The 25,634-nt window shown below is 44.9% G+C and overlaps 1 protein-coding gene and 1 pseudogene across 1 annotated transcript in view; both read left to right on the top strand.

The window, feature by feature from the left end:
* The window catches only part of myo3b (myosin IIIB), an 839,677-nt gene that overhangs the window by 193,176 nt on the left and 620,867 nt on the right, over positions 1-25,634 (top strand). Inside the window, exons 12-14 of the mRNA XM_070874695.1 lie at positions 12,939-13,022; positions 13,627-13,829; positions 21,729-21,827. Of these exons, the coding sequence (XP_070730796.1) occupies positions 12,939-13,022; positions 13,627-13,829; positions 21,729-21,827 (386 nt within the window). The remainder of the gene's footprint in view (positions 1-12,938; positions 13,023-13,626; positions 13,830-21,728; positions 21,828-25,634) is intronic.
* Positions 22,540-23,868, top strand: LOC139260413 (sorting nexin-18-like; annotated as a pseudogene).

Raw genomic sequence — 25,634 nt, 5'->3', positions numbered from 1 at the left:
TTGAAAGATAAAATTGAGTCTGCCTCCACCACCCAAGGCAGCGTATTCCAGATCTTAGCCACTCACTACATAAAAAAGATTTTTCTTGCATTGCCTTTGGTTCTTCTGCCAATCACCTTAAATCTATGTCCTCTGGTTCTTGACCCTTCTGTCAATGGGAACAGTTTCTCTGTATCTACTCTGTCGAGACTCCCCATAATTTTGAACCCCTCCATCAAATCTCCTCTCAATCTTCTCTGCTTCAAGGAGAACAACCCCAGCTTCTCCAGTCTATCAACATAACTGAAGTCCTTCATTCATGGAATCTTTCTCGTAAATCTTTTCTGCACTGTTTAAGGCCTTCACATCCTTCCTAAAGAGTGGTGTCCAGAATTGGACACGCTACTCCAGTTGGGGCTGAACCAGTGTTTTATATAGGTTCGTCATAATTTCCACACTTTTGTACTCTCTACCTCTATTTATGAAGCCCAGGACCCCGTAAGCCTTTTTAACTGCTTTCTAAACCTGCCCTGCCACCATCAATGATTTATGCACACAAGGTCTCTTTGTTCGTGCACCCCCTTTAGGATTGTACCATTTAGTTTATATCATTCTTTCGACCAACATGCATCACTTCACACTTTTCTGTATTAAATTTCATCCGCCATGTATCTGCCCATTTCACCTACCTATCTATGTCTTCCCGATTTCTATCACTCCCCTCCTGACTGTTCACTATACTTCCAAGTTTTCTGTCATCTGCAAATTTTGAAATTGTGCCCCATACAGCCATATCCAAGTCATTAATATATATCATTAATATATATCACGTCCGGACCGGGATCAAACACGGCTGCGTTATCGCCCCAACCCTCTTCTCAATCTTTCTCGTGCCATGCTCCACCTCACAGTCAACAAGCTCCCCGCTGGAGTGGAACTAAACTACAGAACCAGTGGGAATCTGTTCAACCTTCGCCATCTCCAGGTTAGATCCAAGACCACCCCAACCTCTGTCGTCGAGCTACAGTACGTGGATGACGCCTGCGTCTGCGCACATACGGAGGCTGAACTCCAGGACACAGTCGACATATTTATTGAGGCATACGAAAGCATGGGCCTTACGCTAAACATCCGCAAGACAAAGGTCCTCCACCAGCCTGTCCTCACCGCACAGCACTGCCCCCCAGTCATCAAGATCCACGGTGCGGCCCTGGACACTATGGACCACTTCCCATATATGGAGCCTCCTATCAATAAGAGCAGGCATCGACGACGAGATCCAACACCGCCTCCAGTGCACCAGTGCAGTCTTCAACCGCCTGAGGAAAAGAGTGTTTGAAGACCAGGCCCTCAAAACTGCCACCAAGCTCATGGTCTGCAGGGCTGTAGTAATACCTGCCCTCCTGTATGGCTCAGAGACATGGACCATGTACAGTAGACACCTCAAGTTGCTGGAGAAATACCACCAACAATGTCTCCGCAAGATCCTGCAAATCCCCTGGGAGGACAGGCGCAGCAACATCAGCTCGACCACACGCTGGGCAGGCCACGTCGGCCGCATGCCAGACACGAGACTCCCAAAGCAAGTGCTCTACTTGGAGCTCCTTCACGGCAAACGAGCCAAAGGTGGGCAGCGGAAACGCTACAAGGACACCCTCAAAGCCTCCCTGATAAAGTGCAACATCCCCACTGACACCTGGGAGTCCCTGGCCCAAGACCGCCCTAAGCGGAGGAAGTGCATCCAAGAGGGCGCTGACCACCTCGAGTTTCAATGCCGAGAGCATGCAGAAATCAAGCGCAGGCAGCGGAAAGAGCGTGTGGCAAACCCGTCCCACCCACCCCTTCCCTCAACGACTATCTGTCCCACCTGTGACGGAGTCTGTGACTCTCATATTGGACTGTTCAGCCACCAAAGAGCTCACTTCAGGAGTGGAAGCAAGTCTTCCTCGATCCCGAGGGACTGCCTCTGATGAATATATATCAAGAAAAGCAGTGGTCCTAGTACCGACCCCTGGGGATTAACACTGTATACCTTCCTCCAGTTCACCACGACTCTGTTTCCTGTCACTTAGCCAATTTCGTATCCAGGCTGCCACTGTCCCTTTTATTCCGTCGGCTTCAATTTTGCTGTCAAGCCTATTATGTGGCACTTTGTCGAACACCTTTTGGAAATTCATGTGCACTATGTCAACCGTATTACCCTCATCAACCCTCTCTGTTACCTCATCAAAAAACTCGATCAAGTTGGTTAAACACACATCCATGCTGACTTTCCTTAATTAATCCATTCCTATCCAAGTGACGGTTAACTTTGTCCCTGATTACTGTTTCTAAAAGCTTCCCCACTACTGAGGTTAAACTGACTGGCCTGTTGTTGCTGGGTTTATCTTTACACCTTCTCCTGATTATTAATCCAGGCCTCTGAATTACTCGTCCAATATTAGTCCAGGATTACTGAAGTGTCTGAAAACAAATCTAGAAGATGATTGCACACTTCAAATAATCTGGCACGTAAAATTACTCAAATGTACCACGTATCACACCAGTCACACCGCAGGTAAAACTTCCACTGCAGCTTGAGGTCATGTCAACAGATTGGGAGACAGACTCAGACCCTGGGACCTGCACCCACAGCCCCGGCACAACGACAGAGAGGCGGGAGGACCCTGAGACAATCTGGCTCAGCCAGCCAGGCCAGAGTCGGAGGAGCGAGCAGTTTAAAAAGAGCGGGAGCCGGAGAGTCGGAGGAGCAGTTTAAAAAGAGCGGGAGCCGGAAAGTCAGAGGAGCGGAGCAGGTCGGAAGCAGCGAGGCCCATAAAAGGGGGCCCAGCAGTCGGAAGAGGCCAGCTGGTGCAGGGGTAGAAAGTAAACAAAGAAGTAAAAATAAATCGAAGTGTGACGTCACAGTCAAGAGGGTAAGTGATTGGCTGGTGGGTTGGTGAGTATTTAATGGTTTACTTTTTCTTTTCTGATCAGTAAGAAACCTTTGGCATTGTTATCAATTCAGTTAATTTAAGGGTTAAGCCATGGCAGGAGAGCCCAGACCCATGTCATGCACCTCCTGTGCTATATGGGAAGTCAGGGATGCTTCCAGTGTCCCTGACAACTACATGTGCAGGAAGTGTATCCAGCTGCAGCTCCTGACAGACTGCATTGCGGCATTAGAGCTGTGCATGGATTCACTCTGGAGGATCCGCGATGTTGAGGATGTCGTGAATAGCACAGTTAGTGAGTTGGTCACGCCGCAGGTAAAGCTTACACAGCCAGATAGGGAATGGGTGACTATCAGGCAGAGCAGTGGAAGGAAGGTAGTGCAGGGGTCCCCTGCGATCATCTCCCTCCAAAACAGATACACCACCTTAGGTATTGTTGGGGGAGATGGCTCATCAGGGGAAGGCAGCAGCAGCCAAGTCCATGGCACCAGGGGTGGCTCTGTTGCACAGGAGGGCAGGAAAAAGAGTGGGAGAGCTGTAACGATAAGGGATTCTATTGTAAAGATAGGCATTTCTGCGGCCGCAAATGAGACTCCAGGATGGTATGTTGCCTCCCTGGGAAAAGGGTCAAGGATGTCTTGGAGTGGCTGCAGCGCATTCTGGAGGGGGAGAGTGAACAGCCAGCTGTCGTGGTACATATAGGTACCAATGATATAGGTAAAAAGCGGGATGAGGTCCGACAAGCTGAATTTAGGGAGCTAGGAGTTAAATTAAAAAGTAGGACCTCAAAGATAGTAATCTCAGGATTGCTACCAATGCCACGTGCTAGTCAGAGTAGGAATTGCAGGATAGCTCAGATGAATACGTGGCTTGAGGAATGGTGCAAGGGGGAGGGATTCAAATTCCCGGGACATTGTTTCTGGGAGAGGTGGGACCAGTACAAACCGGACGGTCGAGTGTTTGCTAGTGCTGTTGGGGAGAGTTTAAACTAAAAAGGCAGGGGGATGGGAATCTATGCAGGGAGGCAGAGGGAAGTAAAAAGGGGGCAAAGCAAAAGGTAGGAAGGAAAAAAGCCAGAGTGGAGGGCAGAGAAATCAAGGACAAAAATCAAAAAGGGCCACATTACAACATAATTCCAAAAGGACAAAGCGTGTTAAAAAAACAAGCCTGAAGGCTCTGAGTCTCAATGCGAGGAGCATTCGTAATAAGGTGGATGAATTGATTGCACAGATAGCTGTAAATGGATATGATGTAATTGGGATGACGGAGACATGGCTCCAAGGTAACCAAGGCTGGAAACTCAACATTCAGGGGTATTCAATATTCAGGAAGGACAAACAGGAAGGAAAAGGAGGTAGCATTACTGGTTAAAGAGGAGATTAACGCAATAGTAAGGAAGGACATTAGCTTGGATGATGTGGAATCTATATGGGTAGAGCTGCGAAACACCAATGGGCAGAAAACGTTGGTGGGAGTTGTGTACAGACCACCAAACAGTAGTAGGGAGGTTGGGGAGGGCATCAAACAGGAAATGAGGGATGCGTGCAATAAGGGTACAGCAGTTATCATGGGTGACTTTAATCTGCATATTGATTGGGCTAACCAAATTGGTAGCAGTACTGTGGAAGAGAATTTCCTGGAGTGTATAAAGGATGGTTTTCGAGACCAATATGTCAAGGAACCAACTAGAGATCAGGCCATCCTAGACTGGGTCTTGTGTAACGAGAGAGGATTAATTAGCAATCTGGTCATGCGGGGCCCCTTGGGGAAGAGTGACCATAATACAGTAGAATTCTTCATTAAGATGGAGAGGGACACAGTTAATTCAAAGATGAGGGTCCTGAACTTAAGGAAAGGAAACTTTGACGCTATGAGACGTGAATTGGCTAGGATAGACTGGAGAATGATACTTAAAGGGTTGACGGTGGATAGGCAAATGCAGACATTTAAATATCACATGGATGAACTACAACAATTGTACATCCCTGTGTGGTGTAAGAATAAAAAGGGGAAATGTGGCTCAACTGTGGCTAACAAGGGAAAATAGGGAAAGTGTTAAATCAAAGGAAGAGGCATATAAATTGGCCAGAAAAAGCAGCACACCTGAGTGCTGGGAGAAACTTGGAATTCAGCAGAGGGAGGGCTAAGGGTTTCATTCGGAGGGGGAAAGTAGAGTATGAGAGTAAGCTTGCAGGGAACATAAAAACTGACTGCAAAAGCTTCTATAGATATAGAAACATAGAAAATAGGTGCAGGAGTAGACAATTCGGCCCTTCGAGCCTGCACCACCATTCTATAAGATCATGGCTGATCATTCCCTCAGTACCCCTTTCCTGCTTTCTCTCCATACCCCTTGATCCCCTTAGCAGTAAGGGCCATATCTAACTCCCTCTTGAATATATCCAATGAACTGGCATCAACAACTCTCTACGGCAGGGAATTCCATAGGTTAACAACTCTCTGAGTGATGAAGTTTCTCCTCATCTCAGTCCTAAATGGCCTACCTCTTATCCTAAGACTGTGTCCCCTGGTTCTGGACTTCCCCAACATCGGGAACATTCTTCCCGCATCTAACCTGTCCAGTCCTGTCAGAATCTTATATGTTTCTATGAGATCCCCTCTCATCCTTCTAAACTCCAGTGAATAAAGGCCCAGTTGATCCAGTCTCTCTTCATATGACAGTCCAGCCATCCCTGGAATCAGTCTGGTGAACCTTCACTGTACTCCCTCAATAGCAAGAACGTCCTTCCTCAGATTCGGAGACCAAAACTGTACACAATATTCCAGGTGAGGCCTCACTAAGACCCTGTACAACTGAAGTAAGACCTCCCTGCTCCTGTACTCAAATCCCCTTGCTATGAACGCCAACATACCATTTGCCTTCTTCACTGCCTGCTGTACCTGCATGCCCACTTTCAGTGACTGATGAACCATGATACCCAGGTCTCGTTGCACCTCCCGTTTTCCTAATCTGCCGCCATCCAGATAATATTCTGCCTTCGTGTTTTTGTCCCCAAAGTGGATAACCTCACATTTATCCACATTATACTGCATCTGCCATGCATTGGCCCACTCACCTAACCTGTCCAAGTCACCCTGCAGCCTCTTAGCCTCCTCCTCACAGCTTACACCGCCACCCAGTTTAGTGTCATCCGCAAACTTTATCCCGACTCTCTGCTTTCTGTCTGCCAACCAGTTCTCTGTCCACGTCAGTACATTACCCCCAATACCATGCGCTTTGATTTTGCACACCAATCTCTTGTGCTGGACCTTGTCAAAAGCCTTTTGAAAGTCCAAATACACCACATCCACTGGCTCTCCCTTGTCCGCTTTGCTAGTTATGTCCTCAAAAAATTCCAGAAGATTCGTCAAGCATGATTTCCCTTTCATAAATCTGTGCTGACTTGGTCCGATCCTGTCACTGCTTTCCAAATGCGCTGCTATTTCATCCTCAATGATTGATTCCAACATTTTCCCCACTACTGATGTCAGGCTAACTGGTCTATAATTTCCCGTTTTCTCTCTCCCTTTTTTAAAAAGTGGTGTTACATTAGTTACCCTCCAGTCCATAGGAACTGATCCAGAGTCAATAGACTGTTGGAAAATGATCACCAATGCATCTACTATTTTGAGGGCCACTTCCTTAAGTACTCTGGGATGCAGACTATCAGGCCCCGGGGATTTATCCACCTTCAATCCCATCAATTTCCCTAACACAATTTCCCGCCTAATAAGGATATCCTTCAGTTCCTCCTTCTCATAAGACCTACTGTCCCCTGGTACACTCAGAAGGTTATTTGTGTCTTGCTTCGTGAAGACAGAACCGAAGTATTTGTTCAATTGGTCTGCCATTTCTTTGTTCTCCATTATAAATTCACCTGAATCTGACCGCAAAGGACCTACGTTTGTCTTCACTAATCTTTTTCTCTTCACATATTTATAGAAGCTTTTGCAGTCAGTTTTTATGTTCCCTGCAAGCTTCCTCTCATACTCTATTTCCCCCCTCTTAATTAAACCCTTAGTCTTCCTCTGTTGAATTCCAAATTTCTCCCAGTCCTCAGGTTTGTTGCTTTTTCTAGCCAAATTATCTGCCTCTTCCTTGGTTTTAACACTATCCTTAATTTCCCTTGCCAACCGTCCCCGTTTTATTTTTACTACAGACAGGGATGTACAATTGCTGAAGTTCATCCATGTGATCTTAAATGTTTGCCATTGCTTATCCGTCAACCCTTTAAGTATCCTTTGCCAGTCTATTCGAGCCAGTTGATGCCTCATACCGTCGAAGTTACCTTTCCTTAAGTTCAGGACCCTAGTTTCCGAATTAACTGTGTCACGCTCCATCTTAATAAAGAATTCTACCATATTATGGTCACTCTTCCCCAAGGGGCCTCGCACAACAAGATTGCTAATTAGTCCCTTCTCATTACACATCACCCAGTCTAGGATGGCCAGCTCTCTCGCTGGTTCCTTGACATATTGGTCGACAAACCATCCCTAATACACTCCAGGAAATCCTTCTCCACCGCATTGCTGCCAGTTTGGTTAGCCCAATCAATGTGTAGATTAAAGTCACCCATGATAACTGCTGTACCTTTATTGCATGCACCCTAATTTCTTGTTTGATGCTGTCCCCAACCTCACTACTACTGTTTGGTGGTCTGTACACAACTCCCACTAGCGTTTTCTGCCCTTTGGAATTCCGCAGCTCCACCCATACCGATTCCACATCATCCAGGCTAATGTCCCTCCTTACTATTGCATTAATTTCCTCTTTAACCAGCAACGCCACCCGCCTCCTTTTCCTTTCTGTCTATCCTTCCTAAATGCTGAATACCCTTGGATGTTGAGTTCGCAGCCTTGGTCACCCTGAAGCCATGTCTCCGTGATGTGAAGAGAAAAAGATTAATAAAGACTAATGTAGGCCCTTTGCAGCCAGAATCAGGGGAGTTCATCATGGGAAACAAGGAAATGGCAGAGAAATTGAACAAATACTTGGGTTCTGTCTTCACTAAGGAAGACACGAATAACCTCCCAAAAATACTAGGGGACCGAGGGTCTAGCGAGAAGGGGGAACTGATGGAAATCCTTATAAGTCAGGAAATGGTGTTGAGGAAATTGAAGGGACTGAAGGCCACTAAATCCCCAGGGCCTGATAGTCTGCATCCCGGAGTACTTAAGGAAGTGGTCCTAGAAATAGAAGATGCATTGGTGGTCATTTTCCAACATTCCATGGACTCTGGTTCAGTTCCTATGGACTGGAGGGTAGCTAATGTAACACCACTTTTTAAAAAAGGAGGGAGAGAAAACAGGAAGTTAGCCTGACATCGGTGGTGGGGAAAATGCTGGAATCAATTCTTAAAGATGTAATAGCAGCGCATTTGGAAAGCAGTGACAGGATCGGTCCAAGTCAGCATGGATTTATGAAAGGGAAATCATGCTTGACAAATCTTCGAGAGTTTTTTGAGGATGTAACTAGTAGAATGGACAAGGGAGAATCAATGGATGTGATGTATTTGGATTTTCAAAAGGCTTTTGACAAGGTTCCACACAAGAGATTAGTGTGCAAAATTAAGGCACATGGTTTTGGGGGTAATGTATTGATGTGGATAGAGAACTGGTTGGTAGACAGGAAGCAAAGAGTGGGAATAAACGGGTCCTTTTCAGAATGGCAGGCAGTGACTAGTGGGGTGCCGCAGGGTTCAGTGCTGGGACTCCAGCTATTTACAATATACATTAATGATTTAGACGAAGGAATTGAATGTAATATCTCCAAGTTTGCAGATGACACTTAGCTGGGTGTCGGTGTGAGTTGCGAGGAAGATGCTAGGAGGCTGCAGGGCAACTTAGACAGGTTAGCTGAGTGGGCAAATGCATGGCAGATGCAGTATAATGTGGATAAGTGTGATATTATCCACTTTGGTGGCAAAAACAGGAAGGCAGATTATTATCTGAATGGTGGCAGATTAGGAAAAGGGGAGGTGCAACGAGACCTGGGTGTCATGGTGCATCAGTCATTGAAGGTAGGCATTAAGCTACAGCAGGCGGTAAAGAAAGCAAATGGCATGCTGGTCTTCATAGCGAGGGGATTTGAGTATCGGAGCAAGGAGGGCTTACTGCATTTGTACAGGGCCTTGGTGAGACCACACCTTGAATATTGTGTGCAGTTTTGGTCTCCTAATCTGAGGAAGGACATTCTTGCTATTGAGGGAGTGCAGCGAAGGTTCACCAGACTGATTCCTGGGATGGCAGGACTGACATATGAAGAAAGACTGGATTGACTAGCTTTATATTCACTGTAATTTAGAAGAATGAGAGGGGATCTCATAGAAACCTATAAAATTCTGACGGGATTGGACAGGTTAGATGCAGGAAGAATGTTCCCGATGTTGGGGAAGTCCAGAACCAGGGGCCACAGTCTAAGGATAAGGTGTAAGCCATTTAGGACCGAGATGAGGAGAAACTTCTTCACTCAGAGAATTGTGAACCTGTGGAATTCTCTACCACAGAAAGTTGTTGAGGCCAGTTTGTTAGATATATTCAAAAGGGAGTTAGATGTGGCCCTTATGGCTAAAGGGATCAAGGGGTATGGAGAGAAAGCAGGAATAGTGTACTGAAGTTGCATGGTCAGCCATGATCATATTGAATGTTGGTGCAGGCTCGAAGGGCCGAATGGCCGACCCCTGCACCTACTTTATATGTTTCTATGTTTCTATGTTTCTATATTTCTATGTATCAGTAAACAGTCTAAGAGTGCATGCTACAAAGTGTTGTCTGTCAACATGTTCGCCGATGCCAAATCTCATGCAAAGTTACAGCTCTGCCAAAGCATCTCACCCATACCACAGCAGGGTACACAGTCAAAAATACAACATATTATGGGCATCACACCTCTAATCGTTGTAGCATCACCAATAATGTATCGTTGTTTACTGGCTGTCCTACAGATTGGCACAAGTTGGTCACTGTAAATGTGCCCCTTTCACTTTTGACATCTTGAGACTACTTTGCTGCTTTTACAAGATGGCACAGAATTTATGAGCAGAGTCCTGACCTGGAGAAAAAGACCTCACTGGTGAAGAAGAGATGGTGGGTCAAGTGGAATAAGTGTCAGTAGATGAACATTTAGGGAACAGTGATCATAGTATCATAAGGTTTAGATTAAATATGGAAAAGGACAGGGAATAATCTCGAGTAAAAATATTTAACTGGGAGAATGCCAATGTTTAACTGGGATGAGAACAGATCTGGCCCAGGTAAGAATCAAAGATTGACAGGCAAAACTGTAGTCGAGCAATGGGCTGCCTTTAAGAGGAAATAGTTTGGGTACATTCAAGATACATTCCCACGATGGGGAAGGCAGGGCAACTAAAGCCAGAGCTTCCTGGATGAGGAAACAGATAGAAAATATGATGCTGTACCTGCATACTATCCTTTTGTGTTTCATGCACAAGTATCCCAGGTCCCGCTGTACTGTGGCACTTTGCAATTTTTCTACATTTAAATAATAACTTGCTCTTTGATTTTTTTTGCCAAAGTGCATGATCTCACACTTTCCAACATTATATTCCATCTGCCAAATTTTTGCCCACTCATTTAGCCTGTCTGTGACCTTTTGCAGATTTTTTGTGTCCTCCTCAGACATTGCTTTTCCTCCCAGCTTTGTATCATCAGAAAACTTGACTACGTTACACTCAGTCCCTTCTTCCAAGTTGCCATTGTTTCATAGTCGCTGGGTCAAAATCCTGGAACTCCCTACCTAATAGCACCATGATAGTACCTGCTCCGTGCAGACTGCAGCAGTTCAAGAAGGCAGCTCAACACCACTTTCTCAAGGGTAATGTGGAAAGGGCAAAAAATGCAGACTTTGCAATTGACACCCACATCTCCTGAATTAATACATTTTAAGAAAAAAGGTAATATATGCAGCATTGCACTTGGCCACCACTTCCTACCAGGCATGAATCACTGCCATCCTCTGGGAAGGATGCATTGGAGTGCAAACAGGCTAACCCTCCCCACTACTTCCATATTAAAAGCCAAAAATATGACATGGATTTTGAGTCTGTTGAATGGCTTTCAAAATTAACCCATCCCCCCACCCGCCATCTATATCTAATTGGCCACATCCCTTTGAATTTCAGCATGATTTTGTGGTGCTCCATTAGGCTAGCTGTCCAGTCAACTATGGATAATTCTGTATGTGAGCTGGCCTCACAAAATTATGGGCAGTCAACTCATAGGGCTGTTGCCTAGCTTTTCACCAGCAGTTAAGCATTTAAGCCTCACCTTACTCTGCACTGTATTCGCTGCCCACAATGCAATCTCCTCTACATTGGAGAGACCAAACGCAGATTGGGTGACTGCTGTGCAGAACACCTCCATTCAGTTCGCAAGCGTGACCCCAAGCTTCCAGTCACCTGTAATTTTAATTCTCCACCCCACTCCCACTCTGACCTCTCTGTCCTTGGCCTCGTACACTATTCCAATGAAACTCAATATAAACTCGAGGAATAACACCTCATCTTTCTATTAGGCACTTTACAGCTTTCTGGACTCAACATTGAGTTCAACAATTTCCAATCATAACCTCTCCCCCCATTTTATTGGACGGCGGCTGTTGCTGATGATTCTGAAATTCCCATTTACTCCTCATTTTAGACCCATCTTTTGTTTCTTTACTTGTCCCATTATCATCTCCTTTCTCCTGGCATCATCATCACTTTTGTCATTTAATCACTTCTACCTTTCACCCGATCACAGACCTTCTGTTTTTTTTCTTTCTTCCCCTCCCCCCTTTCCCTGCCTCTATACTGGCTTAAAACCTGTTACATCTCGAACTATTTCCAGTTCTGATGAAGGATCATTGACCTGAAATGTTAACTCTGTTTCTCTTTCCACAGATGCTGCCTGATCTGCTGAGTATTTCCAGTAATTTCTGTTTTTATTTCAGATTTCCAGCATCAATCTTATTTTACATCTGTGCTAAAAAAATATTTTGGTGTTTAACGTTACGTTTTTTTGTGGCAAGTTCTATAAAAGATGTTCCAGACAGCGGTTTTATAAGATTAAAAAAAAAATTACATTGCATTTGTTTTATAAAGATAACATTGTTCTTTGAACTTAATTGCTTCAGGGTTTTAAGATTTTTACATAAGAACATAAGAATTAGGAACAGGAGTAGATCTAGCCCCTCGAGCCTGTTCCGCCATTCAACAAGATCATGGCTGATCTGGCCGTGGACTCAGCTCCACTTACCCGCCCGCTCCCCATAACCCTTAATTCCCTTATTGGTTAAAAATCTATCTATCTGTGACTTGAATACATTCAATGAGCTAGCCTCAACTGCTTCCTTGGGCAGAGAATTCCACAGATTCACAACCCTCTGGAAGAAGAAATTCCTTCTCAACTCGGTTTTAAATTGGCTCCCCTGTATTTTGAGGCTGTCCCCCTAGTTCTAGTCTCCCTGACCAGTGGAAACAACCTCTCTGCCTCTATCTTGTCCATCCCTTTCATTATTTTAAATGTTTCTATAAGATCACCCCTCATCCTTCTGAACTCCAACGAGTAAAGACCCAGTCTACTCAATCTATCATCATAAGGTAACCCCCTTATCTCCGGAATCAGCCCAGTGAATTGTCTCTGTACCCCCTCTAAAGCTAGTATATCCTTCCTTAAGTAAGGTGACCAAAACTGCACGCAGTACTCCAGGTGCGGCCTCACCAATACCCTGTACAGTTGCAGAAGGACCTCCCTGCTTTTGTACTCCATCCCTCTCGCAATGAAGGCCAACATTCCATTCGCCTTCCTGATTACCTGACATTCCATTTGCCTTCCTGATTACCTGCACTTTTGCATTTTCTTGGTTACAATTTAATAATAAAAGCTGTTTCTGTTTGAGTGAGATGTTTTTCCAGCACTTCAGAAGAGCATTGTAAAGTTGTGTGTGCTCTGGTGCAGAATTTCATAAGAGTTGCCTATTAACCATCCCTTATTGGTATGTTTTGTCATTTGTTTTGACCATACTAGTGTATTATCATAAGTGGAGAAAGTGGTGCTGGGAAGACAGAGAGCGCACATTTGATTGTTCAACACTTAACCTATCTGGGAAAGGTACGTTTGGTACAATAATAAGTTGTTAATGTTAAACCACCTTAATGCAATGTATCTCTGAAATGGGTACTATTGTACTTTATGTTTTTGGTTTTTATAATAGTGAAAATGCAGCATTTTAGGATCATTTTGCATTTGTATTTAAATACAGAATTTAAAACTTTTTACCTTTGTCATATGTTCCGATTTAATTTTATTTTCATACCTGCTGATCTTCTGTGACACTGTTCACAGGCTGTCCGCGGCCTGAAGCAGGGTTTCTGATGTTTACCACAGTCCTACTCTGACGTACGAGTTGGACAATGATTCCTGCTCCTGCTGTTTACCAACCTGCTGCTGCTGCTAGCGCTTGTATTGGTGGCCAAACATGTCGCTATCGTTCCAATGGGTGACCTGACACCTGCCCCTGCCCCAATCTCCCACACGCTGTATTAACAGTTTCCACACTGGTAACTGTCATGACTGCTTTTCCCCTGCAGTTCTGCATTCTGGTCACATCTATACCAATCAGAAATCAAAGAAGGATCTTACAATTATAATCGCAAAATTTATTTTCAATAAGATTTATTTTTGACTAATGCACAGATGCTTTACACTATTGCAGGCTAATAACCGTGCTCTGCGTGAGAAAATTCTTCAAGTTAATCCACTCGTGGAAGCCTTTGGAAATGCTTGCACTGCAATCAATGATAATTCCAGTCGATTTGGGAAATATCTAGAAATGAAATTCACTCTCGCAGGGGCTGTAATGGGAGCAAAAATCTCTGAATATCTGTTGGAAAAATCAAGGGTTATTCAACAACCGGCGTATGTAATCTCTAGTTTTAAATAAATTCTTTCATTTGATCTATCAATTACTATTTTCCTAAACTGTGTATGTAATTCTGATGCATGAAAGAGTTTTGTTAATTCTGAAATTAGTCAGCTGTACCTCAACTGGGCACATTTTATGCTGTCATTGGTTGTCCGATATGAAAATTATTGTGTTCTGCAGCACTAAAATCCTTCAATTTGATAAGCACAAGATTCACAAAAATAATTTAAAAACAGAAACTGTTACACAAATTAGACTGGCAGGGCAGTGGACACCAGGATGTAGCATTAGATAGGAGAAACAGGGTGCACAAAGGATTAGGAGAGACAGGTGGCATTTAGAGTAAGAAATAGTACGGTATTAGATGGAGTCAAACTTAGAGAGAATACAAGAAGGTCTAAGATAGGTTTACAGTGCATGTGTGTGAATGTATTAAATGTGGTAAATAAGGTTGGTAAGTTGCAGGCACAAATAGCCACATGGGAATATGATGTGGCGATAATGGAAACCTGGCTCAAAAAAAGACAGGATTGGGTCATAAATATTCCTGGATATAAAGTGTTCAGGAAAGGTAGGGAAGGAAAGAAAGGAGGTAAGGTGGCAGTATTACTTAAGGAGAATCTTACAGTGCTGGAGAGAGAGCAAGTCCTGAAGGGATCAAGGACAGAGTCTATTTGGTTTGAGTTAAGAAACAATAGAGGTGGCTTTAAACTACTAGGTGTATTCTATAGGCCATCAACTAATGGAAAGGACAAGAGGAGCAATTTTGCTGGGAAATTACAGAGCAGTGCAAGAACTATAGAGTCGTGATAATGGGGGACTTCAACTGTCCTAATATAGAGAGTGTCCGAATGGAGAGTGACACAGTTAATTCAGAGACTCGGGTCCTGAACTTAAGGAAAGGTAACTTCGATGGTATGAGACGTGAATTGGCTTGAATAGACTGGCGAATGATACTTAAAGGGTTGACGGTGGATAGGTAATGGCAAACATGTAAAGATCACGTGGATGAACTTAAACAATTGTACATCCCTGCCTGGAGTAAAAGTAAAACGGGAAAGGTGGCTCAATCGTGGCTAACCAGGGAAATCGAGGATAATGTTAAATCCAAGGAAGAGGCATATAAATTGGCCAGAAAAAGCAGAGGACTGGGAGAAATTTCGAATTCAGCAGAGGAGGACAAAGGGTTTAATTAGGAGGGGGAAAATAGAGTATGAGAGGCAGCTTTCTGGGAACATAAAAACTGACTGCAGAAGCTTCTATAGATACGTGAAGAGAAAAAGATTAGTGAAGACAAACATAGGTCCCTTGCAGTCAGAATCAGGTGAATTTATAATGGGGAACAAAGAAATGGCAGGCCAATTGAACAAAAACTTTGGTTCTGTCTTCACGAAGGAAGACACAAATAACCTTCCGGAAATACTAGGGGACTGAGGGTCTAGTGAGAAGGAGGAACTGAAGGAAATCTTTATTAGGCGGGAAATTGTGTTAGGGAAATTGATGGGATTGAAGGTGGATAAATCCCCGGGGTCTGATCGTCTGCATCCTAGAGTACTTAAGGAAGTGGCCCCAGAAATAGTGGATGCATTGGTGATCATTCTCCAACAGTCTATCGACTCTGGATCAGTTCCTATGGACTGGAGGGTAGCTAATGTAACACCACTTTTTAAAAAAGGAGGGAGAGAAAACCGATAATTATAGTCCGGTTACCCTGACATCCCCTAGTGGGGAAAATGTTGGAATCAATTATTAAAGATGTAATAGTAGCGCATTTGGAAAACAGTGACAGGATCGGTCCAAGTCAACATTGATTTATGAAGGGGAAATCATGCTTGACAAATCTTCTGGAATTTTTTGAGGATGTAACTAGTAGAGTGGACAAGGGAGAACCAGTGGATGTGGTGTATTTGGACTTTCAAAAGGCTTTTGACAAGGTCCCACACAAGAGATTGGTGTGCAAAATGAAAGCGCAATGTATTGGGGTAATCTACTGATATGGATAGAGAGCTGGTTGGCAGACAGGAAGCAGAGAGTTGGGATTAAACGGGTCCTTTTCAGAATGGCAGGCAGTGACTAGTGGGGTGCCGAAGGGCTCAGTGCTGGGACCCCAACTATTTACAATATACGTTAATGATGTAGATGAAGGAAATGAGTGTAATATCTCCAAGTTTGCAGATGACACTAAGCTGGGTGGTGGTGTGGGCTGTGAGGAGGACGCTAAGAGGCTGCAGGTTGACTTGGACAGGTTAGGTGAGTGGGCAAATGCATGGCAGATGCAGTAGAAACACGAGGACACAATATCATTTGAATGGCGGCAAATTAGGAAAAGGGGAGGTGCAACGAGACCTGGGTGTCATGGTACATCTGTCACTGAAAGCTGCATGCAGGTACAACAGGCGGTGAAGAAGGCAAATGGTATGCTGGCCTTCATAGCGAGAGGATTTGAGTATAGGAGCAGGGAGGTCTTACTGCAGTTGCACAGGGCCTTGGTGAGGCCTCACCTGGAATATTGTGTTCAGTTTTGGTCTCCTAATCTGAGCAAGGACGTTCTTGCTATTGAGAGAGTGCAGCAAAGGTTCACCAGACTGATTGCCGGGATGGCAGAACTGACATATGAGGAGAGACTGGATCGACTGGGTCTGTATTCACTGGAGTTTAGAAGGATGAGAGGGGATCTCATAGAAACATATAAAATTTTGATGGGACTGGACAGGTTAGATGCAGGAAGAATGTTCTTGATGCTGGGGAAGTCCAGAACCAGGGGACACAGTCTAAGGATAAGGGATAAGCCATTTAGGACTGAGATGAGAATAGTCTGTTGAACCTTTGCTGCACTCCCTCAATAGCAAGAATGTCCTTCCTCAGATTTGGAGACGAAAACTGTGCACAATATTCAAGGTGTAGCCTTACCAGGAAGATCTCCCTGCTCCTATACTCAAATCCTCTCGCTATGAAGGCCAACATGCCATTTGCCTTCTTCACCACCTGCTGTACCTGCATGCCAACTTTCAATGACTAATGTACCATGACACCCAGGTCTCGTTGCACCTCTCCTTTTCCTCATCTGTCACCATTCAGATAATATTCTGCCTTCCTGTTTTTGCCATCAAAATGGATAACCTCACATTTATCTACATTATACTGCATCTGCCATGCATTTGCCAACTCACCTAACCTGTCCAAGTCACGCTGCAGCCTCTTAGCATCCTTCTCACAGCTCACACTAAAGAAGGTAAATTTCCATGGGTTGAGAATGGGCTTGGGTAAATTGGAATCAACGATCGTCAGGCAAAACTGTAATTAGAAAATGGGCTGCCTTTAAAGAGGAGATGGTTTGGGTACAGTTGAGGTACATTCCCATGAGGGAGCAAGGTAAGGCAACCAAAGTCAGAGCTCCCTGGATGATGAAAGAGATAAAGAGTAAGATGAAGCAGAGAAAGGGAGAGTATGACAGATGTCAGGTTGAGAATACAAGTGAGAACAAGTCTGAATATAGAAATTTCAGAGGGGAAGTGAAAAAAGAAATGAGATGCAAAGAGAGATTGTGAGAATAGGCTGGCAGCTAACATAAAAAGGTCTCCACAAGTCTTCTATAAGCATATAGGGTAGTAAGAGATGGGGTGGGGCTGATTAGGGACCAAAATGGAGACCTACACATGGAGGCAGAGGGCATAGCTGAGGTACTAAATTAATATTTTGCATCTGTCTTTACCAAGGAAGAAGTCATAATGAAAGAGAAGGTAGTTGAGCTTACTGGTTAGGATAAAAATTGACAAGAGCAGGTACTGGAAAGGCTGGCTGCACTTAAAGTAGATAAGTCACCAGGACCAGATGAGGTGCATCCTAGCATACTGTAGGAAGTAAAAATGGAAATCGCGGAGGTACTGGCCATAATCTTCATAACCTCCTTAGATACAGGGGTGGTGCCGGAGGACTGGAGAATTGCAAATGTTACAATTTTGTTCAAAAAAGGGTGTAAGGATAAACCAGCAACTACAGGCCAGCCAGTTTCATGTCAGTAGTGGAGAAGCATTTCGAAACGATAATCCAGGACCAAATTAACAGTCACTTGGACAAGTGTGGATTAATTAAGGAAAGCCAGAACGGATTTATTAAAGGCAAATCATGCTTCGCTAACTTGATTGAGTTTTTTGATGAGGTAACAGAGAGGGTTGATGAGGACAATGCGGCTGATGTGGTCTACATGGACTTCCAAAAGGCATTTCATAAAGTGCCATAATAGGCTTGCCAGCAAAGTTGAAGCTCATGTTATAAAAGGGATAGTGGCAGCATGGATACGAAATTGGCTAAGTGACAGGAAACAGAGCATAGTGGTGAATGGTTGTTTTTCGGACTGAAGGAAGGTACACAGTGGTGTTCCTCAGAAGCTGGTACTAGGGCTACTGCTTTTCTTTAAATATATTAATGACTTGGGGCCAGACTTTTGGCTTCATTGTCGGCGATTTTCTCGGCGTTACAGCTGGTTTTTCACCTGGCGAGAGTTTGTACGTGAGTTTTTGAATGTTATTGCCCACATCTGAAGTAGCTCGCCGGGACCAAACCGCCCACGTACAACGCTGAGAACAACCGCCAGGGCATAGGTTTGGCCTCAACCGCCAACGTCCAGATCGCTGAGAGACCCGCCCTGTAAAAGCTGCTTTTAAATTTTTCTACTTACTAAATTTTTCTACTTACCGTCCATTCTGGTAACGACCACCCATTTGTCTAACTTTGCACTTAGCCGCCGAGGAAACTGCCGAGAATGAGTGTGCAACATCCATTTTTTTCGCTGGGCGATCAGTTCTACTTACTTTTACCTTCAAAATGGAAATTATCGCCAGCTTTTTTCGCCGAACATTAGCGGTCCTTCTCAGCGGGCAATTGGGCATTATGCCCGCTGAGAAAGTCTGCCTCCTTAGACTTGTGTGTAAACAGGGCACAATTTCAAAATTTGCAAATGACACAAAACTTGGAAGTATAGTGAGTAGGATAGTGTTAGACTTCAAGAGAACATCGACAGGCTGCTGGAATGGGCAGATACATGGCAGATGAAATGTAACGCAGAAAAGTGCAAAGTGATACTTTTTAATAGAAAGAATAAGGAGAGGCAATATAAACTAAAGGGTACAATTCTAAAGGGGGTGCATGAACAGAGAGACCTGGCGGTATATGTGCACATATTGTTGAACATGGCAGGGCAGATTGAGAAAACGGTTAAAAAAAGATTACGGGATCCTGGACTTCATAAATAGAGGCCAAGTACAAAAGCAAGGAGGTTATGATGATCCTTTATAAAGCACTTGTTCGGCCTGAACTGGAGTAATCTCTCCAATTCTGGACATTGCACTTTCGGAAGGATGTGATGGCCTTAGAGAGGGCGCAGAAAAGATTTACAAGAATGATTCCAGGGATGAGGGATATTTGTATAGACTGGAGAATCTAGGGTTGTTCTTCCGAAAAGCAAAGAAGGTTGAGAGGAGATTTGATAGAGATGTTCAAAATCATGAGGGATCTAGATAGAGAGAAACTGTTTCCATTGATAGAAAGATTGAGAACAAGAGGACACAGATTTAAGGTGATTGGCATAGAAACCAAAGGCGACCTGAGGGAAAATTATTTTACTCCGAGAGTGGCTAGGATCTGCAATGCACTGCAAATTCAATCATGGCTTTCAAAAGGGAATTGGATAAGTACCTGAGGGAAAAAAAAATGCAGGGCTAAGGGGAAAGGGAGGGGGAGTGGGACTAGCTGAAGTGCAGAGAGCCGGCACAGGCTCGACAGGTCGAACTACCTCCTTCTGTGCTGTAACCATTCTTGTGATTCTATGTTGCAAACAGTTTCTACTGTTAGTAAGAAATCATCTTGCTATGAGAATAATTTCATTCTATTACTGCTGACGTTCTGAACTTTACCCTTTTGTTGCTTCTAATGTTCAAATGTTGCCATTCTACATAGCCTTTCTATGTCACCACTGTGTTTTAAATCATGATCATTGTCTAGTCTCCTGTTCAAGCTCATTCTTTCCCAGGTCCTGAAAACTTTGGTGGTACTTACCTTCGTTAGTCTTTCCTTATTTCTACAATCTTCTGCTTTCAAAGCTCAAGTTTTGCATTAGTACTTCCTGATCTACCTCGTCTTTTACTCTTTTCAACTCTGGATAAAAAGCTGGTTGCTGGACAGAAAACAAAGAGCTAGGATGAATAGCTGTTCCAATTAGAGAAAGGTTGAAAGTGTGTACACAAGGTCAGTACTGGGTTCAGTTTGTTTTTAATATATGTGGATATTTTGGACATGCAGGTATGAAGCATAATATCAAAACTTACTAATGACACAAAGGCAAGCAGTGAAGACAGTAAAAGACTTTGGGAGGACATAGATTCACAGAATGAGCACATAGGAAGAAAAGAGAACTTAATATGGATTATAGGAACAGGAGTAGATCATGGCTGATCTGCATCTTAACTCCATCTACCCGTCTTGGCTTCCGTAAATCTTAATACCCTTGCCAAACAAAAATCTATCAAGTTGAGAAGTGTGAGGTAATACTTTTGGGGGAAAAACAAGAAATGGGGGTATACTTAATTATCATCATCATCATCATAGGCAGACCCTCGAATCGAGGATGAATTGCTTCCACACCAAAAAGGGATGAGTTCACAAGTGTTTCAATGAAGGACCTAATATTCCAGGTCCCGAACTACATCTTGGAGGGTGGAAGATGCCTGTGCTTGGATTTTTTTGCACACCAGCCAACAAACGGACTTGACAGAGCTAGGTCTTGGTCCAGTGGCAAGGATTAACCAAGATGACTGGAGACCAGCTCTGCTCCACGGACCTAGTGTGCACATGTATCACAATGTGAGCTGGCCCTCGCCTCTCCTGGGCCCTGATCATGTGCCTCTATGAACTCAGGTTGCTCATTCGCCCTGACCTCGCCGCTCCTGCTGTACCTGCCCGCGCTCCAATCAGCGACCTGGATTTGTGTGGCGTGAAATCCAATCGCACTCTTTACAGCCGTCACTCTCCTGCAGCAGCACCACTGTATCTTGTAGTGGCATGCCTCCATGCTTTTTTTAAGGCCCCGACCTGCCTCTGGTGTTCCTCACAGGTCGGGGCTGCACCGAATGTAGAAAGATGCTGAAGGATGTGGATGAACAGACAGACTGAGGGGGTTCAAATATATAATTCCCTGAAAGTGCGAGTGCAAATAAATAAAGCCATAAAATGTTTAATGGATTGGGGCATGGAGAACCAGAGCAAAGAAGTATCAGTAAATGTGAACACAACATTGATTAGAGCGCTATGTGCAGTTTTGGGTGCACCATTATAGAAAGGACATTAAGGCTATTCAGAGCATAACAGTGTAAATTCACTAGGGGAATTTAGTTATGAGGTGTGAGTAAGGATTATAAGATTATAAGAAATGTCTTGACCAGATTAGTTGGACCAGGGCAAGGTAAAAATGAGGCAGAGACCATTGCATCTTTTAAAGGAGAACCTGCAGCAAATTTGCAGCAGAGGAAGACACTGTGAGCTGTGGGAAGAGATTAGTGTAATGGGATTAGTTTTAGATGCATTGACAAAGATTGGGACAGGCACAATGGGCCAAATGCTCTCTATGCTGTAAATGTCTACAGTTTTCACAGTGATATCCTGTACTTTGTACCTTTCCCCTTTACCTTGATTTCTCAGTTTAAAGAGACAATTATTTTAAAAAGTTACAATTACAATACTAGTTTGGTTCAGTAATATATATATAAAAAAACAATGAAGGGGTGCTCTTATTTATTCTATACTATTCTCAAAATCTACTAGATTTTTTTCTTCCAGCATTTATTACAATTCAGACTCTATGGACTGCTATTACTATTAGCAATATTATTTACTTTCAGGAGCGAGAAAAACTTTCACATTTTTTATTACATCTATGCTGGTCTCTATCATCAGAAGAAACTGGCAGAATATAAACTTGCTGAAAATAAACCTCCAAGGTGAGTAATTGTGCAATACTTTAGAACATTGGGTTGTTGATTTTTGAAATGTGATCTGTCTAGCATTGAACGTTATGTTTAGCAGTCTCTCGCACAATACTGTGTTGTTTAATTAAAGCAGCTTTCAGATGCAGCATTGGTTATGACTGAAACATTACATTTGGTTAAAAAGCACAGAAGTGTGAATGGAAAGAAATACTTGGGTTTATCACATCTTTCAGAGACATCGCAAAGCTCTTGGCATATAATGGATTTCTTTGAAATGCAGTGACTGTCATAGTGTAGGCAAAGTTTTTCACTGAAAAATAATAAAAAAATATGGAATAAGTAAAGCTCATGAAGCCTGTTCCCTCAGGACAATTTGCCCTATCTGAACAGTACCCAACCCAATTAGTCTCCCGAGGATGATAATCGACTACAGGTAAATCCAGTGGCGTAATTAGAGGATGTGGGCCCCAATGCAAACATAGGTTTTTAAAAAAAATCACAGAACGACAGGGAAAAGTGCAGCCGGCCCGGGAAGACCCCGCGCAGCCGCTCCTCGAATGAGGGAGTCCGGGGGGGACGGTGGCGGTGGCGAAGAGGGAGTTCGGAGTCTGGGGCAGCCGGTGTGAGGGGGAGTCAAGACCGATGTGAGGGAGGGTTTACGGGGTGGGGGGGGGTCACTGCGGGGTCCGGCAGCAGAGCTGAGCCAGATGTGGATGGCGGGACGATGGCGCTCCAGGCTCGGGCTCTGTACGATTTCCAGAGCGAGAATGTGTGGGCGAGATCTCGGTGCGGGAGGACAAGGTGCTGACCATGTACAGCGAGCACGACATCGAGGGCTGGCTGGAGGAGGCCAACAGCTGCGGCCAGAGGGGCCTCTTCCCAGCCTCGTACATGCAGATCCTGCGGGCCGGGAGCGGGGGCGGCAGTACGCCCGGTGTTGGTGCCGGTGCAGCCGAGACCCCCGCCTCCCACGATGCCAACGTGCCGACCGGCAGCTACGACAGCCCACCGCCACCTCAGCCCCCTCAGTGGCATCCCCCTGCCGCTCTGCCCTGCCGCCAGCACCTTCTGCCCCCCATCTGTCGCCTGAACAGGCAGTGGTGGCCTCGGGGGGCAGGTCCTGACGGGGCTGCAGCATCAAGCGTCAGGCATCGATGACTGGGACGATAACTCGATGGTAGCAGACAAGCCCCTGTCCGGGGGTGGCGGTGGTTCTCGGATTTCAACGGGACGGGCCATTATCGTGTGAGCACGGGGGCCGGCGGCCAGAATGTCGGGGGTTTGATGTCCTCCTCGGCCGCCACCTCCTCCTCCAAGAGCACAGCCACGGTCAGCAGGAACCTCAACCGCTTCTCCACCTTCGTCAAGTCGGGCGGCGAGGCATTCATCCTAGGCGAGGCGGCCGGCTTCATCAAGGACGGCGACAAGATCTGTGTGGCAGCCGGCCCGCAAGGCCCCGAGGGGCAGGAGAACCCTTACCCATTTGTCTGCTCCATCGAAAAGCAGACCAAGTTCAACAGCATCAAGAGCTACATCTCATATAGCCTGGTGTCCAGCCACACCCAGTGCCCGGTTAACCAGCACTACAAGCACTTCAACTGGCTGTACGGCCGGCTGGTGGAGAAGTTCCCCGTCATCTCGGTGCCCCACATCCCCGAGAAGCAAGTCATTCGAGGAGGACTTCATCTCCAAAAGGAAGAAAGGGCTGACCCTCTGGATGAACCACATGAGGAGCCACCCGGTGCTGACCCGCTGCGACGCCTTCTAGCACTTCCTCACCTGCAACGACGAGAAGGCTTGGAAGCAGGGCAAGGGGAAAGCCGAGGATGACGACATGGTGGGGGGCAACTTCTTCTTGATGCTCAGCACCCCGCAGAGCCCCCTCGACCTGCAGGAGGTGCAGAGCAGTGTCGACCGGTTCAAAACTTTCACCAAGAGGATGGACGAGAGCGTTTTCCAGCTGAGCCACATCGCCAACGAGTTCGCGAGGAAGCAGGTGGTGGGCCCCCCCCTTCAGGCGAGGGCCCCAATGCCACTGCATTGGCTGCATTAGCGTAGTTATGCCACTGGGTAAATCTCCCGGAACATGAGCTCTGTGATAAGGAAACACTAGAAATGCACATTGGGTTAATTGACATCTGGAAGAATTGGCATCTGGATATTAAGGGAATCAAGTGATATTGGGATAGTGCAGGCAAGTGGAGTTGAGGTCAAAGATTAACCATGATCTCATTGAATGGCAGAGCAGGCTCGAGTGGCCGAATGGCCTACTCCTGCTCCTATTTCTCAGGTTCTTATATTCTTATGCAAAAAGATGGGTTAACATGGATAGGGGCGGGGGTGGGGGGGAGAAACCTTTTTACACGACTGATGAGGGTAGTTTGTAACATGCACAGGAAAACAAAAAGGAGATGGGGAATAACAGATAAAGATCAAAGTTAAGGGACTGAGGTCTTTGCTGAATTTTTCAATCCATTTGAATAAGTGCTAATAAAAAGGTTGTCAGGAATTACTCCAAAATAGAAGTCAAAAGAGTTAAATTTATGCAACACCAACTGGGGGTATACAACAGCAAAATAGGGGGGGGGACACTGGGAGGGCGATTGAATTTTAACCCTGCCCCCCGGCAGAAACCAGATAGCGTTCGGTGCCTGCTGATGTCCCGTACCCTTCTTGCAGTCTTCATTTTCAATCTGATCTCTGGGCAGGCGTGAAGTGCACCCACCCAAAATCAGCAGGATCCTTCTTTAAATATGCAGAACGGGCTCCGATGACATCATCGACTGTTATTTTAACCAGTGGCCTGAGGGGGGAAACTGTTGTGGGGGAAAATCCTGCCAGGTGAAGCTAGGGGAAACAGGAATCGGTGCTAGAAGAGACTCGGAGGTAAGTTTTTTTTTTCATTTTTTAGGTCAGATGGAGCAGAAAATTGCAAACGGACATTGCCTAGGCCTCACGCTGTTGACGGTCAGTGGAGTTTGCTGCTTGCCTCCGACCCTGCCTGCCCAATTCCTGCCTGAGTTAAAGTCGGGCCTGTTATGTCTGAAGTTGTTGAAGTTTATGTTCAGACTGTCATCTGAAGTATGCTTGGGAGGGAGAGCCTACAATGCTGTCAAATCCAAGCTCAATGGAGATTTCAGGTGTAGCATTTTGGTTGCTGTACAGAATAAATAAAATAAAATATGTGCAGAATGTTTTGCTGCATTTAAAATCTGTGAGAGCATCTCTCTTCTCACTCATGGTTTGTCTTTATTTCCTTTCCTTATTTTCTCCCCAAAGAAGTCTCATATTTCGACAACATTAGCAGCTTTTCAGATTTTGATGGCTACTCTTCACAACTGGACAACATTGTTTTAAAAGTCATTTATACAGACTTGCCAGGGTCAAAGCAGTAAGGGCCAATTCAGCAATACTGGCTAATAGAAATGTTGCATGAGATACAAATCCTGCTCCAGCAGAACAATGAGCTATCCTTGCCAGACACTGTGAAACTGGTTCATGAATACCATTATCTTGCACTCTCTGCGCAGCTGCATTGAGCTCCGGGGCACCTCTCCAGAGGGAAACAGCACACATGCCTGGCAAGAAGTGATGAACAGACTCGATGCTGTCTTCAATATCTTTTAGACATGGAAACAGATGTACCATTACATCATTTAACTTCCATAACCTTTACTGTTGGTTTACATTAACTTCCATTAGCTCAGCATTCAGACACTTACTGGCCTAGAAATTAGTTGACGCCGTGCCCGTTTTACAGGCATAAAACAGGTGCCAAAATTTCCAATGTGGTGAGAGGGCATAATGCATGTCAGAATT

The sequence above is a fragment of the Pristiophorus japonicus genome, chromosome 3 (genome assembly GCF_044704955.1).
Source record: "Pristiophorus japonicus isolate sPriJap1 chromosome 3, sPriJap1.hap1, whole genome shotgun sequence".
NCBI lineage: Eukaryota > Metazoa > Chordata > Chondrichthyes > Pristiophoridae > Pristiophorus > Pristiophorus japonicus.
This window is presented reverse-complemented; position numbering and strand designations above follow the sequence as displayed.